Below are 19,598 nucleotides of genomic sequence, written 5' to 3' on the forward strand. Positions count from 1 at the left end.
TACATGCACAAAGGAACTGCCGCAGGCTTGTAATTAAACATGCTAATATATTTAATATATTTTAATCTCATCTTAGAGGGACAGAAAAAGAGCAAACCTCTCATCTCAAATTGGGTAAATTTGCAAAATGCATGCAAATAAAAAAAAAAAGACTGAAAATATTATGAATGTGAACAAGCTAATATGGAATATTTATCATCTGATCTTGTATGAATGTGATTCCATTTTGCTTCCTCCCTTATCTGCACAATTCAAATTTGTACACAAAATTAACACGTAACGTTTGTCTGTAGGAATAATGTAGTAATTTCTTTGCTAATTTGAAGCAGGTAGAGATCTGTAATTTCCTTAGGCTGCCTCGCAGGCTCATTTCCATGCCGAGGCCTTTGTTTAGTTGGTTATTTATATGAAGTGGGGCCCCTGAGCCATGGTGGTGACATGCGCCATCTACAGTACACACACAGCACAAAGCTATCTGGAAATAATCCACATAGGGGACATTTGCATGGAGAATGTAACATGGATTATAATTAATCTAAAGTGACATGGGATTAAAAAAGACAATGTAAATGAAGCAAGGGAAAAAGCTCTTTCTGTCTTTCCTTGCCTCCCCCCCTCACCCTCCCTCCTGCCTCATCTCTCTCTCTCTTTCTCTCTGTGTCTCTCTTCCCCTCTCAATCTATCTGCCCCTCTTTGTTTAAAGGATCTTGGTCTTGGAGATGAAGTGCGCAAACACACTGCTCACTTGGTCACACTGTAATCCCTTCCCTTGAGATCGCTGTACAGACCCACACACACACGCGCACCCACACACACACACACACACACACACAGATCGGAACATTTCAAGCTTGCCAGAGATTTGGGGCTGAGGAAGGAGATGCTAAATCTTACTACATGAAGCTGGAAAAAGAAAAACAAGGCCCTGTCTCTGATGATAACCCTAGCATAACAACACGCTGACAAACCTAGGCTCCCTTTTTTCCCTTTCTGGCATTTGACTTCCTGAAACCTCCTTTAATCCAAATGCAAAATAAAACACCAAAAACCCACTAGAAATATTATATCTGGATTCTGAGCCAAACTAGCAGCTGACCCCAAGGCAATTCCTAGAACAAATTATTCACTAAAATAAAGAAAAAAGGCATACAATTCTGGTTTAATATATAGATTTCTGACATCTGATAAACTACACTTGTACACGCGTAAGCGCACTTTTAAGTAGGAGGGACCTGGACACTTTGCTTTTTTGCATTTGTGCGGCGGTGTTAAATGACGCTGGCGGTAATATGCGGCAGTAAATGCATGGATGGTGGTTCCCCCGCCAGTCCGTCAGACAGGCCTGTCAGAGAGATAGAGCTGAAAGATAGATGACTAGCTAAACTAATAGGCCCCAGCCTCACTCAGCTCTCCTTCTGCCTCATTGAGCCTCACATTATGGAGCTAGGTATGGCATGCTAGGAAGAGTAGGTGGGGAGGGAGCTTGAGATGGATAGAGGGTGGGAGTTGGAAGGTGTGTGTGTGTGTGTGTGTGTGTGTGTGTGTGTGTGTGTGTGTGAGTGAGTTGGTGGGGGTGGGGGGAATGACAGGGGCAAGAGAGAAAGAGGTGGGGAGATATTAGTAGAGGGAGAAAGAATGAGAGAGAGAGAACCCCATGCAATGACAGAGGAAAAAAAAAACGAGGAAAGAGAGACCCCATGCAATATTCATCCCCAGCCATGGATTTCCATCTCATACATAAAAAGATCATATGAATTCTTATTTGGGTAAATCAAATCTAACAAAGCCAGGGCTATCCCGACCACAGCCTGGCAGCAGAGGCATTATGTGCTCCCTAACTCGCCCCAAAATAACAAAAACACCAAGCCGTCTTGTACAGATTGTTGCCCCTCCCTACTTACAACATTGCCATTCTTACAAACGAATAAACTGTTCCTTCTTCCCCCTTTCTCTCCTGTGCTCTTTTTTTCTATCCAAGGTAATGCCTGGTGATAGGGTCACAGCTTGGACAACAATTAAGGGATAGACAGAGCCAAAGAAAAATAGGAGAGAAAGAAAAATGAAGGCAGGGTTCAGGAAAAAAAAAACTAATTTAAGGGTTGCAGGGATGTGGTGCAATATTAGAAAAACATATACACAGGCCCCCCCATCTAATCCTGCGCTTATGAAAAATTAATATGTCATCGGAGAGGGCACAAGAACGAGAAAAGATTAATGCAAGGCGCTTATAAATTACAAGCACGCAAACTGATTTGATTAAAAAATAATCTGGGGCCTGGACATTGCCTGGTAATATCCACAACACTCAACTTATCCCTCTCTCTTCCTCTCTGTTTTTTCTCTCTCCTTCTTTCCCACTCTCTCTTCTCCTGTCTCTCATTCTCTTTTTCTCTTTCTGTCAGATGGAAACGATTAAAGCAGGTCACATGGAGGCTAGTCAGCAGCATTCACATGTTACACACACATGTTAGAACCTTATCTGAGGGAGAGAGAGAGCAAGAGATGAACGATAACTCAGAAAAGAAGGAAAGCTTATGGTTCATATGTGTTTTGTATGTGTATGTGTGTGTCTGTGTATGTGTGTGTTTGCAAACTTACGGTCAGTTCTCCTGCTGTCAGTCAAGTCTTGGTCAGTGAGGTTGAGTCCATGCCTGGAGGAAGAGCGAGGAGGTCTCTCGCCATCCTCAGCAGTGTCCTCTGCAAATGCACAGAGAAAATGACTACATTACCCATAATGCTCTCCAAAAAAAAAAACAACAAAAAAAAAACAAAAAACAAAATAGCATTTGCTGGCAGGGACAGTTAAAAATAAACCCCCCTCACTTGAGAATTAGAGCAGATGTTTTCATCAGATATTACTGTATCATATTCAAGTCATTTTGGAATATTCCTGTTTGTACATGTTCGGTTAATCCTCATAAACCCCTTTTTCTTACACAAATGTCAAATTTACCCTACTGGGCAGTGTATCCCACTAGCAAATAATGCCTCTAGTGACTTGAACACATGTTCTGTTGAAAATAGCCCCGCCATGCCAATTCTAGAGGGTGAAACATAATACATCCGTGGCATGAAAGCAGGGCAGTTCTGTGAAAACAATATATGCCCTACTGGGAAACTACTTTAGTAATTTTGGTTGCCTCCTCAGAAGATACTTTTCAAAAAACAATTATTATTTAAAGACATAGTATAATAATAGATACTTTTCCATATATTTCTTTAAAATCATTGGTACATATTTTTCCTGTTATTTCTTCAGCATTTTTAAATCATTATTTCAGGTTAGAAAAATGTTTATATTACAACATAGAGGAAATAGATATAATACTGTTTCAGTGTAAAACCATAAATAAATGAAAAACCTTTCCAGTCTCCTTTATTAACTAACACTATCATATAACCTACAGCAGCTTTCTCTTCTAGAAAGTAAATATAATTGTGTACATATATAATATCATGTATAATATATAAATGTATAAAGATAAAATGTCTTTGTGTTTCTGTATATCTGAAAACAAAAGTGCGTGCATGCACACACACGCACAGGCACACAAACTAACACACACGTGCAGCTCTGTACTATTAGCAGATTAGCCTGCCCATCTTTGAGAGTTCAGCCCCTTGTTTGATAATTCTGTGTATCTGCAGTGTTCTGCCAGTGGATTAAAGTGTGTGTATGTGTGTGTATGTGTGCGTGTGTGTGTGTACAAGTGTGTATGTGTGTATATGTGTCGCCAGCACACGCTAACACTAATCCTAGCCGAGCCCCAGCGATCCCTTTCATCCAGCCATCATTTGTCTCCGGCTGGGCTGATGTCACTTTGTAATGAATTTTGAGCAGTCTGAGAGAGGCCAGATAACCAGCCATGAACACACAGACACACACACACACACACATACACACACAAATATATATACATAAACACACATATACAACCCTCCTCCATCTCATGGCTAACGCACACAAATGCAAATCAAACAGAAACACTTGCACATAGGTGTCAAATCATACACACGCAGTATCATATGCACACACACACACACACACACACACACACACACACAGAGCAAAACCGTTAAAAATTTCATGTCTTCTAAACGGGGAAAGGGGGGAAGGAGGGGTGGGGGGGTCTCTTTCACCACAAACCCCTCACTCTGCCAGAGAATGAAACCAGTGTATGTGTCTGTGTGTTTGTGTGAGTGTGTGCAAAAGAGCTGCGCTCATCAATCCTTGCACTGCCTTAATAACCATATTTTACAAGACACATACACACATGCATGCACTCACACAGAATCATATTCATAGAAATCAAGCAAAGGGTGCATTGAGGTCAGCTTGCATTTGCATACAATCACTTCGGCCATTGTATGACGAGCACAAGCGGTCTGCAAAACCCCCTCGGAAACACGATATGATTAACCCTTTCACATACTGCGGGTTGCACACACACTAACACACACACACAAAGACACAGACACATAGACTAAGCACTGGCGCCGTTGCTTTAAGCGCCAACACATTAAGTGGACATTATATACAGCATGAAATTTTCATGGCAGATGCTGGCATGTGATTGAGGAGGAAAATTGCTGTTGTGTGTGTGCGTGTTCATATTTATGAACAGTTATATTTTTGCACATGCGTGTGAGGTGCTGTACACATTTTTCATGTGTATACACAGTCTGTGTCAAGGTGCATGAATCCCTTGTTGTATGTGTGTGCGTGTGTGTGTTTGTGTGTGAAATAGGGAGAGACTAGGGCTGCACTCTGCTCCTGATGTTTTATTAATATATAGGTGACAACAGGGATGAAATATCTCCTGTCAGCCAAGAAAGCCCGGACTGCAGAAATTGCAGTTTTCACTGCTGGTGCTGCGGCGTCCATCTTTGTATTTTAATTCACAGCACCTTCATATAAAGGGAAAGAGGAGAGGAAGGTTTGAGTGTGTGTGCATGGGTGTAAATGTTGTGTGTGCAGTGGGTTGGAAAGTCCTTCATCACCGGTTTATCTTTTTTCTATACCTGACTTTTGTTCCTTGCCAAGGAAAAGCAAATGGCACAACACTGAACATGTTTCGCGGGAGAGAGAGAAAAAAAGGGGAGGAAAAATGGTCAAAACAGAAATAGAGAGAAAAAAAAGCTCCCGAAGATCTTGCATACTGCAAGGTCAGGACAACGTCTCAAAAGAGTGAATAAAAAAAAAATAAAAAATAAAAAAACATCTTTTACCACCACTTCAATTGAAAACCTGTTTTCAGGCAGTAACAGGCTGACTGTACATTCTCCTTCCTCATTATCCTCTTCTTATTGCTATTGTAAAACATGATCACACAAATGCAATATACACAAATGCATTTAATTTCAACTTATATACCCAGTGACTCTAAATAAAAATGTTAATTACATTAACATTTACATTAATAAGATATTAACACACTGTATTTCTTAAGGAGGACAGTAAGGGAAAGGGGTCATAGTTGCAGCCAGTGCTTGATCATGACATGACTAAACCACCGTTTTGACTAACCTCCAGGGGGCACTCTACCTGTAGGTAGAAAGGACACGAGAAATGAGAGACAATGAACAGAGAGAAGGAAAGGAAGGAAGGAATGAGGGTGAAGAGTGGGTGAAGAAAGAGAAAAAGAGGGAGGAGAGGAGGGCTGATCATCTGGGCCTCATCAGTGTTTGTTTTTTTCACTCCTTTCCCCTTCTAGTCGGTTAGATCTGTGGTGAGTCTCTGTGTGTATGTGCGTGCGTGCATACGGGGAATGTGTTTCCACACTGAGGACATTCCCAGACAAGCTCTCTCAATACATCAGCACAGCGTCTGCCCTCTGACTGACCCTGACAGTTACACACCACACGAGTGTGTACGGGAGTGCGTGTGCGTGGTTGAGTGTGTGTGTGCAGATGTTTGAGTGTGTTCATGTGGATGTGCGCCATTGATCAAGTGAGTGAGACAGTAACTGCATGTGTTTGCATGTGAGTTGTCATGTGCAAGTGTGTGTGCGTGTGTGAGAGATAGAAAGAGAGAAAAAGAGAGAGAGAGAGAAAGATGGGGTGGGGTGGGGGTGTGCGGGGGGTTCTACGGCAAGGACTCTTAACTATCAACTTAATCGCTACCAGAGGACGCACAGAGCAAAACTTTCGCAGTCACCTTCCACTGCCTCTGTGCCTATACACACACACACACACAGAAGGAGTGGGTCAGGCTGTGGAGGGTGTGTGATTTTGGCAGCCTGGTGGGACTCTCTTTGATGTGGGTAAGTCAGAACATTAAAGCTGGCCGGTGAGCTTGAGCTAACCACAGACCATGGGTCCGATTACCCTGCAACCAACACCAGCCTATATTTAACCGTTAGAGAGGAAGAATAATTAAATGACTCTTGATCAGGGGTCCAGGCAAATCAGTCTGCTTTTAGATTTAAGTAATAATTGGAAACAAGTATAACCAGCTAGCTTCCTACATGAATAACACGCTTGCTTATCTGAGAAATAACTCCTGAAATCCCCAAACACAATGTATTTGGTTTTCACGACCTTTGTGGAAAATAAGACGTTCTGAATTATTTCTGTATAACTTGTAGCACAAAAAGGTTTTACGGTTTTACTTTAAAAACATCTCAATCAAAAAATAAACCAGAAAAACGGGTTTAGGAGGGATAGATGAAGGAAGACAGAGAAAAAGATATATAGAAATAGATGTTTGGAAAGAAAAAAATGGAGGAATAGACATATGGAAGATGGAGGCAATGGAGGATGTATTGAAAGTGTCAGTGCAGCGTGTTTTTTTGTGTGTGTGTGTGTGTGTGTGTGTGCCCTCTAGCTGTATAATGACCTGCTCTGAGATCACTCCTCTCCCCCTCCCATCTGCCCCTAAGGGCCCATAACCACCACGCCGGGTCATTATGTGCCCGGTGGAAGACTCAGTTGTACAGCACACAACCAGAGCAATGCCACGGCAGGAAACTGGACACGGAGGCTCCAAAATGGCTGAATTCATTAGCTGGGCCGAGTTGCCTCTAATTTGCTTCCTTAGGGCTAGGATGGTGCTCATTAAGGAGGTAGAGCAGTAAAAAAAAGAGAATCCCTCTCTCACATTATTGTTTATCTTAAATCACAGACACTATGAAAGCGGGACATCAACTGAAACGATAATTGCTGCCAAAGAAAATATCGTAAGAAATATATGAGATGAGAAACTGTTACTATATAGCTGTTATGACTCTATATGCTACATTATTATTAGCACTGTTGCTTTATACGCCTAAAAACAATAAGAGAGACTAGCTATGGTCTATGTCCGGTGTTTCTGTGGTAGTAACGCGGCCATAATGTTTTGTGTAACACCCATGACTGCCATGTCTCCGCCATTTAGCCGTGATGTTGACGATGATTTCTTCTTACAACTCCGGTCATGTCCCCTGTGAGACCATGTTTGCATGTGTGCGAGCAATTGGGGCCCTGTGATGTCACATTCCTGCGCCGCGCGCGTGGCTCTAGTTTGGCCTCTAGGTTTTAAAGGAGAAAGCTTTGAAACATTACACCATCCCACATAGTCACAGCCATGTGCACACGCACACACACACACACGCACAGTCAAGGGCCAGTGGTAATACTGCCAGAGTAATAACCTTACAGACTTACTGATCTCCCTCCCTCCTGTTCTCTCACCCTCAAATCTTTATTTACCCTACTCTCCCTCTTTATCCCCCCTCTCTCCCCTCGTTCTCCCTGTACCTTTCCCCCCGAATTTCAGCGCGTTTAACAAGCATTTAGATCTTAACCAGATGTTGTTAATGTAGCATGTCTAAAATACTAAACATCAACCCAGCGGAGAGGGGCTACAGCTCCTGCACAGGGCCTGGGAATAACTGACACACACACACATCCGCACATGCTCACACACACACTTACACATGAAACTCTCTGCACATAACACACATATACTCCCACACAGCGTTCAATGTATTATTTCATGCACAGAGGTCCACAGCCCACATGCTAACATGTAAATACACACACCAGCACAAGCAAACACACGTGTTTCCATCCACACGCTCCAGTCCACCCACACCCACCCATTTATTGCTTAAAACACATGAGAACTTATTACACCAGCAAAAAAAAAAAAAAAAAAAAAATCTATTGTTTCAGGTTCACTCTGAAAGCCAGACAATAGGATTGTCACATTTAATATGCTCCTGGTGTGAATGTCAATAAGTTGAACTGACAGAATAAGATGAAAAAAATGACTTTTGTGTAAAAATGCTTGTATCAGCAGCTCCAAATTTGCTTTGTTGTTGTCAATTACGACTTCCTGAGACACTTCATTGTATTTTCTTTCGCTCAAATTGCCCGCTTCGCTGTCTTGCAGGGGGACTAACAAAACACCTATTACTCTTTTGAAAAAAAAAGAAAGAAAGAAAGAAAATCATATGAATAAACATAGCCAAGATTAAAGGCTTGCATGTCTTGCTTGCTTGCTGCGCAGACAGAAACTGTTGTTTCGTGTTAAGAGGGGTTTCATTTTCAGTGCTGTGAGCACTGGGGGAGGGGGTTGTTAATGATTCTTTAATAGCAAATACAAAAGGTTTTCACGGGACAAAAGTATGGCTTCAAAAGGTTCAGTAGTGGAAAAAAAATTGCTGCAACACCTGGCCTCATACAATGGGCTAGCACACCTACTGTACACCTCCACAAGTGCGCACACACACACACACACACACACACACACACACACACACACACCTGCATCTTACACAACAGCCATATTGCATTTCAGCTGTTTGAATCACCTTAGGCTGAGTAGGTGAACTGAAGAGGCGGCACGGCAAGCTTACAGAGGGATTTAGGAATAATTTGAAGATTCCTCTCCTCTGTTTCATCTCCCCCCATCTCTTTCTCTATTTTCTGTTTTTTTCCTGGTCTTTTATGATTCCTAGGTCCAATATTTATCTAGTCCCTGATCATAAACATCTGGGCGATGGGGCAGCAGCAGCCGCAAAACACACACACACACACACACACTCTCTCCTGGAGAGTCACACACATAGTCGAAATATCACATACGCTCGCCAACGTGACCCTGTCAGGTCCAGAATGAAGGAGGTGGGAGGGAGAAACAGAAAGAGAGAAAGAGTCGGACCAAACAGAGACAGAGAGAGAACTAGGAGCTGAGGGTTAATGGCCTTCCCATCTCTGTGATAAGAATTCATTCTGTTCTATTACCAGCACTTATCTACAGAGGCTGCTGTCTTTCCTCTCTCTCTCTACCTCAAAACACACACACACACACACACACAGGCATGAACGTACAAACACACACACACATGCACAGCGAGGGTCTGAGATCGATAGATGAACCTAATGAAGAAAGCAGCTGTTTCTCGGCATACCTGCTCAACTCTATCAGCCCAACAAGATCTCCCTGACGCATTCATCTGTCTATCTATCCATCCATTTGTCTATCCACCTATCTATCCATCTGTCCATCTATTTTTCTATCTTTTCACACAGCTATCCATCCATATACCTATCCTATCAGTTCCTCTTTGCCTCCATTTATCCCTCTATCTGCCCATTCATCACTACACTGGTAAACAAAGATCCCAGCAGGGTAGATATAGTTTCCAATTGACCAGACTGGTCCTTGTCATGTATTCAAGGTTTATCTATTTTTCGGGAACTAATACAGGGCCTGAAAACAGGGAATCTAATAAAATGGCTGCCATGGTTTAAGAGAATGGCTGCGTAAGTGTGTGTGTGTGTGTGTGTGTGTGTGTATGCTTAAAATAGGCCTGTGACGGGCAGTGGCCAAATGGATAATGCTTAAACAGATCTTTATCCTATTGGGCTACTGTCCCGTTTTTAGCTGCATAAAAACCATCTGCTTTCAGCGCCACCAAAAACAAGACTGTAATCCAGGATGGAAATCAAAGGAAAAGATTTGAATCGATAGAGAGGGCAGATAACGATACAGTTACAAGATCAGAAAAAGTCATGTTGTAGTTTTTACTAATTTATATGCTAAAATTAAAATGTCACCATTTAACTCAACACAAACTTGAATAATCCTCATTTTCAACAATTACACATTTATGATTTTTCATTTTTAACATGTTTAGCTAGGACAATAGCATGTTTGTATGAACTACACAGAAAGAAACATGGCAAAAAAAAAGACTTTGGGTTTCCATTCACTCTATTCATTTTCGACGCTTTTCTCTGACTACATTCCTTATTGATGGAGGCTTCAGTTGAGTCCGCAGCACCACATAGCTGCCATTAGCACATAAAAATTTCATATACTGACAATAAGTCCATGTGACATTTCTTTTGCCACAGAACAGTGTGCAAAACAAAAAATGTGTGCATCATCAGGGCCTTATTATGTGTTGAGGTTAGTGAGGACGCTTCAACATAAGAAGAATGGAGTCACGGGAGAAAAAGAGAAATATCTTCAAACCCAAATATTCATTAGGTTGCTCAGAACCATCCACAAAATGACCACATGGAACCTGTAATACATGGGCACATATGTTCACATGCAACACACACATGAATACACAGACCTAGAGCAACTGCCCTGGAGATGGTATTCACAGACGGTTACAAATAAGGAGTGTTGGCTTTCCTCTGACTTTCTCAAAAACATGCAAAAAATGTCCATTTCATTACTGGCTAAACAATGTCATATGGGCCCCCACTGGCCCTAATAGAAGCAGACAAAGACAGAGCAGCACACATATGCTTCGAATAAATCAGATTACTGAGGGAGAGTGGGGGAGAGAACGAGTGAGAGAAAGAAGGAAAGAAAGAGAGACACCGCCAGACACTTAGAGGATTGACAATATTCCCTTTTCTTGCTACCTCCACCCCTCCCTTCCCCACCCCCTTTCCTTTCCTTCACTTTCTTAACTCCCCCAACCCTCCCAAGGGGATCTGTTTTAGATTTGAGCCAGCGCTAGAGCCATATCTCTACCTTATCTCTGCTAGCCGTCAGAAAACAGAAAGCTCCATGTTTCCATGCATTAGACTCCCGGCCCCTGACACGGCACTTGAAAATCTCACAGCCCCTCAAAATGGCTGCGCAGGAAAATAAAAACAGCAAAGATATCATTTAATCAAATGAAATGCAGGTTACTGGGTTGCATTGATATCTTTTTTTTTTTTTTTTTTTTGGAGTGCACTATGATACGGTGTCATGTCAAAGAAAATGTCAGCCGTGAAAATTATGGAAATGCATTTTGGGATTGTGACAATAAATGTCACAAAATTTAAAAAAAAAAAATGAGATGACTGTTTGAGAGCCACAAAGCATTATTTAATGTATTTGAAAAGTTATCAGAATTTTCAGGGGCTATGACATTTTTTTAACCCCCGGACCACCTCTGGGAATCGACCCTCATCAAGATATCCCTCTGTGTTTTTGGCTCAGATTATGCCAAAGCACTTCTGTGATGACTGTAAAGGGAAGTATTGATTCTCTTTAAAGTTGTAACACACAAAAAAAGAGGAGAAAAGCGTAGACAAGGTGGGGGAATATGTTAACAATTTGAAGAAAAAGGAAAAATCAATATTCAAATGACTCCTTATATTGATTTATAATTAAGTCTTAATTGCGGCTAGGCTTGGACTTTCAAACTGCCCTGTGACAATACCGGGGAAAGAAGATAGGGGAACATTATTGATACACTTTAACAGTGGTGGTCGCACAGACATTGATTCAGTCGTTTTGCGGTGCCTTTGGCATGCTCCAAGGATCTAAATGCACATGCACTTGAGGAAACACACACATACTACTGAGAAAAGATACACACATACACACCTGCATGCACAAATAAATACACACACCTAAGTGAACTAACACAGGGTAATTAACCTTCATCAGGGAAAAGTCAGGGCTGCCTTATCTGCAAACTTGACTCTGCATATGTGTGTGTGTATTTGTGTGTGTGTGTGTGTGTATATGAATCTGTTGTAATTAAAGCATTAGGTGTGCAGCTGATTTAAGTTCAGAATGGTTGGTGGAGGTATTATTTGGACAAAAATAAAGTGAGAGTGTGAGAGTGTGTGTGTGAGAAATGTATGCTTCTTTAAGCTTACATGCAGATTTTAATATCTCATTGTATTTTATTTGGGATCTATGTGCGTTTGTTATCTCTATGTGACTGCATGTTCATGTTCAACTATATATGTGTGTGTCTATGTTTGTGTGTGTGTGTGTATGTCCCCACGGGCCTAATCAGGTATCAGGTACCTTTTGTTTTGGGAGCTCATTGATGGATGAAATCTTTATCTGTGCTATTGATCAGGAGGACGCGGGTCCTAAACTGTCTGTCTAGCTGCCTGCCTGCTCCAGCTCTAACAAGATTGCCAGGGCTGAGTATATCAGTTAACATTTAATCAATGACAGCTTAAGACACTGCGGCTAAGGGAAAGAAGCCCCCTGCTTCAGCCCCCTGCCCCAAACCATTACCCAGGATTGAAGGGGAACTATATGTGTGTGTGCGGGGTTCCAGATGATTACAAGGGATTGGGTCTGGTTGATCACATGTCTTCAGGGGACAGAGGTGTGTGCATGTGTGTGTCAGTGTTTACAGGCATGTGAGTGCTGGCTTGTCAATACATGTTAATATGTCAAAAAATGCCAGAGGGGGTGGTATGTCCTAGGCTACTTTGTGCTGCCTTGAAGAAAATAGGAAAACTGAATGAAGTGACTGATGTGTTAGAAAAATAGCCATTCAAATCAAGTGAAAGCTTCAAATTGAACATGCTTGTGTGCAAGAAAACACACACTCATACACACTGCAGTGGAAAGATATGACATATCAGGCAATGTGTGATTTTTTTTTTCTGCCTAGCTTGCAAAAAGCCTCCTGATGGTAGAACGCATAAAGGGAGAGTCAGCAAAAAAAGAAATATGATCAGTTAGACTTTTTTCTTGCTTTTAATTTTACCATCAGCTCATCTTACTGTAAATGAAACCCCATCAGATCTAAGAGGCAGAACCTTCGTCTCCCGTCTCCAATTTTTACTTTCATTTTCTTATTCATGCTATCGGCTGACCTCATCATCATCAAATCTCATTTTGAGAGAATTAAATATGTACTTACAGTATTTTCCTATGCACTGTGTCTGTGTGTAAAGTTCAGAAAGAGTGTATTGGTGTGTATGTGTGTGTGTGTCTGTGTGTTTATACATCTGTCAGGGGGTCGCTCTGACAGGGGAAACCCCTCTCACGTCGCTGCCTTTCGTCCAAAGCCTGGGAGATTCCCACCACCAAAAATCAATGTGTGTGAGAGCATATGTGTGCCTGTGTGTGTGTGTGTGTGTGTGTGAGAGAGAGAGTGTGTCAAGGTTTTGTAAGACAAATCTCTCCAGCATGCGCCGCTTTAGTGCTATTGAACCAAGCTTCGATCACTCGGTCACTGTGAATAATGCAAGGAAGGCTACTGCTCACTTACAGCACAGGATGCTCGCACGTGTGTGTGTGCGTGTGTGTGTGTGTGTGTGTATACATGCATGTGTGACAGGATGGTCCTTTTTCCCTCTTGCAAATGTAACAGGGCAGTTCTTCGACGTTCCTCCACTTGGCCCTCTTAATCTCGTGTCAGATACAGGAACTCCCACATTGATACAGTCTCTCTGAGTGTGTGCGCCACATGTGCGTGTGCAAGTGTGTATGCTGGAGGCTTCTACAGTAGACGGGAAGAGCTTAACTCAAGCAGACAGCGCAGGCCTGCACTTTGACACACCCTGACTCATTACATACAGCCGGCACACAGTGGAGTATTGTCATTAAAAAAGACAATTAGATATCAAGTCAAGGGAGCATCACTTACACACACATGGACACACACGCCTGCAAACACACAGCACACAGGAAATATAGGTGAACACGCTCTCGTCTTCATATCCCCAGGTATATGAAGCGGAGCTATTAAAAATAAGGATGTTACAGAGTAATTAAAATGATTCCAAATGATGAGTGTGTGTGTATGTTTTTGCGTGTGTTTCTGTTAATTAAGCTGAATGATTTGATATGACACAAACCGTAATGCTTTAATGGTGTCCTATACTTGATGTGGCTGGAGGGGACAGTTGATGGGGCTATAGGGAGAGACAGAGCGAAACACACACACACACACACACACACACACAAAACAGATACAGCTGCTCATTGGCCCTGCCTAAGAGGAACATCTCTTTTTTCGACATAATTATCTGTGTCATCACTTATGAGGCAATTAAACAAACATCAGTTCCTATTTCCTCTCCCTCTCCCCGTCTCTCTTCTTATTCCACTTCCTCATCCTTTTCTCTCCTGCCATCTGTGCTCCCATCGCCGCTCCTCTGCTGCTTTTTTTTATTTAATCCTCTCCTTGCTCCTCTCCTGTCCAACCTGCGCCCCCCCCCCCCCCCCCCCCCCCCCCCCCCCCACAGACACACGCACACCCACCAACACACATGCCCCCATAACCCCCCTGCATCCCACCCCACTCTTCTTCCTCCTGTGTGACTCCAGACAAGGTTTCAATTTCAGCATGCTGATTGTCTCATTGCCGACTCTATGCATGTCTAACACTTACTGGCACTCTGGGGACTGGCAATACACACCATAGAATGCCTATTACACTCCCACACATTTTCTGGTGAGTGTGTGTTCATGTTTGTGTGTGTGTGTGTGAGTGTGTTTCTGTGCAAGGGGTGATGAGGGTGTAAAATGCCTATTACACTGAGAGTCTGGTCTCTCTTACACTGGAGAGAATTCTCTGGCGCCTAAAGAGCAGAAAATTGCAACGCTCCTCTTCCTCACTCTCCATTAACCTGCTTTTGAAACAAAGGCCTGGCCAAGGTGTGCCTGTGTAGGTGTGTGTGTGTGTGTGTGTGTGTGTGTGTGTGTTTGTGTGTATCCTTGCCCATTACCCCTATGCTCTATCATGAGTAAAGCATCTTGTGGACCCAACCAAGCAGAAACACCAGTGTCTTTTCTGCATATACCTTAAATTCTCTATGTGTTCTATTTTATTTAACCGCACTATACAGGCCACATTTTGCAAAGTGCACTTTACCGTAACATCTTCTCTTCACCATGTTTCTGTCTCTCCAGTCAGTCACCCAAATTTTGTAAACGTATATTTCTATGCCCCTAAATGAACTTGTCAGTCATTTTTCCCTTCTTACCTTCTATCCTTCATAAAAAAAAGCAAAGGGAGATGGCATCTTATGAAGAGCTTCAAGATGACTAAAGCAGTGGGCATATTTGTATAATTTGCACAAAGACATCCACATCAAAGCACAAATCGGGACACAAGCTCATTCAATGGATTTTTATCAGTCTATCCATTTCTTGTTCTTTTTTTTTCTCCCTAGAATCCTTTTCCTCTCTCTGTCACATTCCTCTTTCTCTCTCTATTTTCAGAACGTTATTAGGACATGATAAAAGCAAAAGGGATGTCATGACACGGGACCCCCTGTTAGCATTAGGAGGTGGGAGAGAAAACGAAAGAGAGAACGAGGGTTGGGGGGGGAGATGAAAGAGATTTGTCTGGAAATGATTGCTCACAAGGCATTGATTCTTTGCTTTAATCTCACACAGTGTGCTCAAATTTCCTATTAGGGAGATGAAGAAAAGGAGAGAGAGGTAGATGGGTCTTATTCACATAGGTGGGGAGGTGAAACTCTCAGTGTTCCTTTGGGCAGACAAAACATACATTTCCCTTATTATGGAAGTAACATCCAGAATCTGGTTTTTTTTTTTTTTTTTTTTTACATATGCTGTCTTAGTTTTAGACACTTTGTCTGCTGTATGTAAACACTGAAGCAGAACAACTATTGCCACAAAACTGCTGGAGGGCCAAACTGACACACAAACACACACATATACGACGAGCCACTGACAGCTGCAAAGCTTCCTCCGGGTAGTGACGATTAGCCTTGGCTATAGGTAATCAATAGCTGCTATCAATTCCATACCTCCCATTGATAGATGAAGTAAAGGAAACAGAGAGGAGAGCAAGGAAGAAGAAAGGAGGAATTAGAGGAAGAGAATTTGTTGCTGGTGCGGGGAATGGCAAAAATATTCTACCTGACAATACTATCTCCTAACGTAATGTTTCTGCTTTTTTTTTTCCTGTGTGCGAGAGTGTGTGCGTACAAGGCTGCCTTAAATGTCCATCTGTGAATTGTATCATCGCAGTCTGAGATTAGTGGCTGCTTGGACCCAGTGAGTGTATTGCCTGGTTACCGCGGCTCCAGCTCCACACAACCCTCCTCCCATCACCGGATTGTTTGTCTTAATGCTGTGTGACACGGCCCATTGTTTTGTCCATCTGTGGTTAAGAGTCAATGGACAGAGGGTGTATGAGGGTATCGAGGAGAGAAAAGAATGGAGGTGAAGGAGAATAAAAATAAAGAAGAGCAGGGGTGGGGGTGGGGGTCGGAGGGTGGCAGTGAGGGGGGGCAGAAGGCAGGGAAAAAAGATGGGGACAAGAGCTGATGGGTGGAAACAAAATATGGGAAGAGAGTAAGGTAAAACATGCAATAATCCTGTGATTTCAATATGGTCCTCAGACTTTAATTTCACCACCTCCTTTGCCAGGACCTTGCAGTGGCTTTAAGTTCCATATGGAGCTTATTCCCTTTGTGATATCATCGACGTGAAAGACATCCTGGCCCTGTGATGCTTGTCCCCTCTTCAAAGGGTTAAGTCATATTTACTATGCGTCCTCAGAGCCCCGTGGCTTTGTATTGTAAATAAGACTAATGTGGCATTGGTCAGGTATGCTAATTCAGATAATCAGCGCAATTTCTGTAAATTATAACTGTCAGTGTGGTGGGCACAGAACCTTGGCGGAAAACATGAGGGAACAATTTAGCCCGGGTAATACCCCTCCACCAAAGAGCTGCTCAACTCAAAGAAAAACAATCGGCCTGAGCCCATACCGCCCCGACACACCATTTCAAAAATAGTTTATGGTGAACGAGGCTCTTTTTTTTTTTTTTTTCAGAAGCACAAGTCAGCCTGCTGCCCTTCTTTTTTCTATGTGCACACAGACCGCAAAGTAATTATAATTCGCTTGGATGGAATTATTCAAAAAATGACCACATCTTTTACTCACTCAGCCATAGAGAATATGGTTTTGAGAAATTTGGGGTAAATTGCTACTTGCCGAAAATATAATAATATACATATATGAATGTGTCTTATTTTGATTTGACAAATGATTTAAACTGCTGTGTATTGTCTCCAACTAATTGCACAGCAATAAAAAAAATACATACTTCACAAAACTCCTCTTGGGTAAAAATCACATCATTCTCATCAGAATAGTTCTTCCCAGGAACTGCATTTCACTCATGTTGGGCACATAAAATAACATTCCAAGTTTTTATTATGCGAGGAATGGATCCCGCCTGACTGAAATTCGTGGACTTTACTGTTTATTTAAGTAACTTCCCGTTTCACAATAAATGAGAAACGAAAGGTCACAAATAATTTGTTAACTGTAGGAAATCAGCTGTATGCAAACAAATCAATATGCAATATAATTGGCTGCCTTAACCTATTAAAGCCAGTTGTAAACATGGCTAGCTAATGGATGAATGCATCAGAGGCATGGCATATGCAAGGGAAGCACGAAAACAGTAACTAAAAGAGGACAAAACTGTCGTTTGATGAGCAGGTCACACCTATTACAGTCTGACTCGAAAAACGAAAATGGCCACCACCGCGCTAACTCTAGTGGTTAGCTAGATCTGGGTGTGTGTCGCATCCTTTCTCTCACTCCTCTGGCCATCCGTGAATGTTTATGTAATGGCCACAAATTACTGAGACAAACCCTTGAAATAGACTTCTGTCTGAGGAGAGACCTTCTTGAAAAAAAGAAGAAAAAAAAGAAGAAGAGAACCGCTGGAATGGCAAAACCACCGCCACCACCCAGAGGAAAAAAAAAAATACTAGATGAAGGAGTGAAAGTGAGGGAGGAGGGAAAACCTAATACCTCAAAAGACGCCTTGGTGTCATCTCATCGAAATGCTCTTTGGGAAAAAGCAAAGCCCTTTCCCACATTGAAAACTGAATGATCATTTTTTGTGTGTGTGTGTGTTTTTGATGCTTTGGCTCAGTTCAGACACACACACTCAGTTGGGTTGGGTAAATTTGGAAACAAGGAATGTCAGCAGCCTTGGAGACAGGAGACAGGATAACACACTTGCTCTCTGCCCATATTCCATCACTTCCTGTTGGATGTGCACACACGCACACACACATTTACATGCATACACAAGCACATATAGGGATACTAAGTGTCCATTAAGCTCGGTTTTTAGCCTACAGCTGCTATGTAAATGGTTAGCGCAGCTACACTAATTTGACTTGGACCAAAAATGTCCCAGAGCCTTATCACCCAGAGAAAACAAAAGGCTCTGAATACACACATGCACACACTCACGTATACACAGACATACACCCATATGCACATAATAAAAGTGTTATTGGTCTCTCTAAGTCAGAGGAGGTCTTTTGTTTAAAAGGGGGACTCAGACAAAGAGGGTCTTCTCCCTCCCTCTTTAATGCATGTTGGGTGGTGGTGGGGGGGTGTTTAGAAGGATGGAGATGTGTGGGTGGTGGGGTGGTGGTGGGGTGGTGGAGGGATGGATGACAGGCTGGGCTCTCAGAAATAATTACCTCCATAAGATCCCATCTCCCTTTCCTTTTTGTGAGGGACAGAGGGAATGAAAGGGGGAGAAAAAAATGACAGAAAGTAAAGTATGCAGAAAAGGCCCTAGTGTTTCTGCTTGGTCTGGCTTATGAGGAGCTTTACACATGATGGAGCACAGGGCTAATGGGCAAGGATACACACAGAGAAAAACACATGCGTGCACACATATACACACTTCCCCACAGTGCTCTTTACTGCTAAACAAATGGTCAAATGCTCGAGACAGAGGCGGCAACAGAAAAACAATCAGAGGGAGAAAAATCACTGTAACAACTAAACTTCAGAGACTGTTAATGTCTCCAAAAATCCAGCTAAACAAATTGTTCAAATTATAAAATCGATGATGGAATACCCATGACTCGCAATCTGTCATATTTTTCTTTTTCTGCTTGAATTTTACTAAGCAGCTGCATTCAGGGTTTAACTTCATTATAGAACAGAGAAGGGCACAAAAAAATCTAATTTCTCTAACAACTTTTGGACGACCCTCAAAGCAAAATGGCCTCCAAGTCCTCCATGTTGAGAGGCAATTCATTTATGCTTGCTCTTCTGATGCAAACTCAAAAACTCAACTCAATTTTCTTTAACACTTCTAATTGTACACAGGGAGAGACGATTTATCTCAGCAATGTGGGCACAGTGGGTTTTTTGTCTCTGAAGGACACAGCTGAGAGATCATGGTAAAAAGTTTTTGCTGTACAGTCAGTGAGAGTTAGTGCCCACACATGCACTAGTAGACAAGCACACTTATACATACACACACACACTTCACTTCCACCTCACAATGGCGTTTACCTAGTGTAAAGGATGATGTGCCTGGGCCCAGGTTTGGGGAATTACAAACTCAAAAGGATAAAGAGTGAAAGTTTC

At 42.3% G+C, this 19,598-nt stretch overlaps 1 protein-coding gene across 1 annotated transcript in view; it reads right to left on the reverse strand.

Moving 5' to 3' along the window:
• Positions 1 to 19,598, reverse strand: part of zfhx4 (zinc finger homeobox 4) — a 71,027-nt gene that overhangs the window by 16,872 nt on the left and 34,557 nt on the right. Inside the window, 1 exon segment of the mRNA XM_041065337.1 lies at positions 2,599 to 2,697. Coding sequence (XP_040921271.1) covers positions 2,599 to 2,697 — 99 coding nt within the window.

The sequence above is a fragment of the Toxotes jaculatrix genome, chromosome 20 (assembly GCF_017976425.1).
Source record: "Toxotes jaculatrix isolate fToxJac2 chromosome 20, fToxJac2.pri, whole genome shotgun sequence".
Lineage (NCBI taxonomy): Eukaryota > Metazoa > Chordata > Actinopteri > Toxotidae > Toxotes > Toxotes jaculatrix.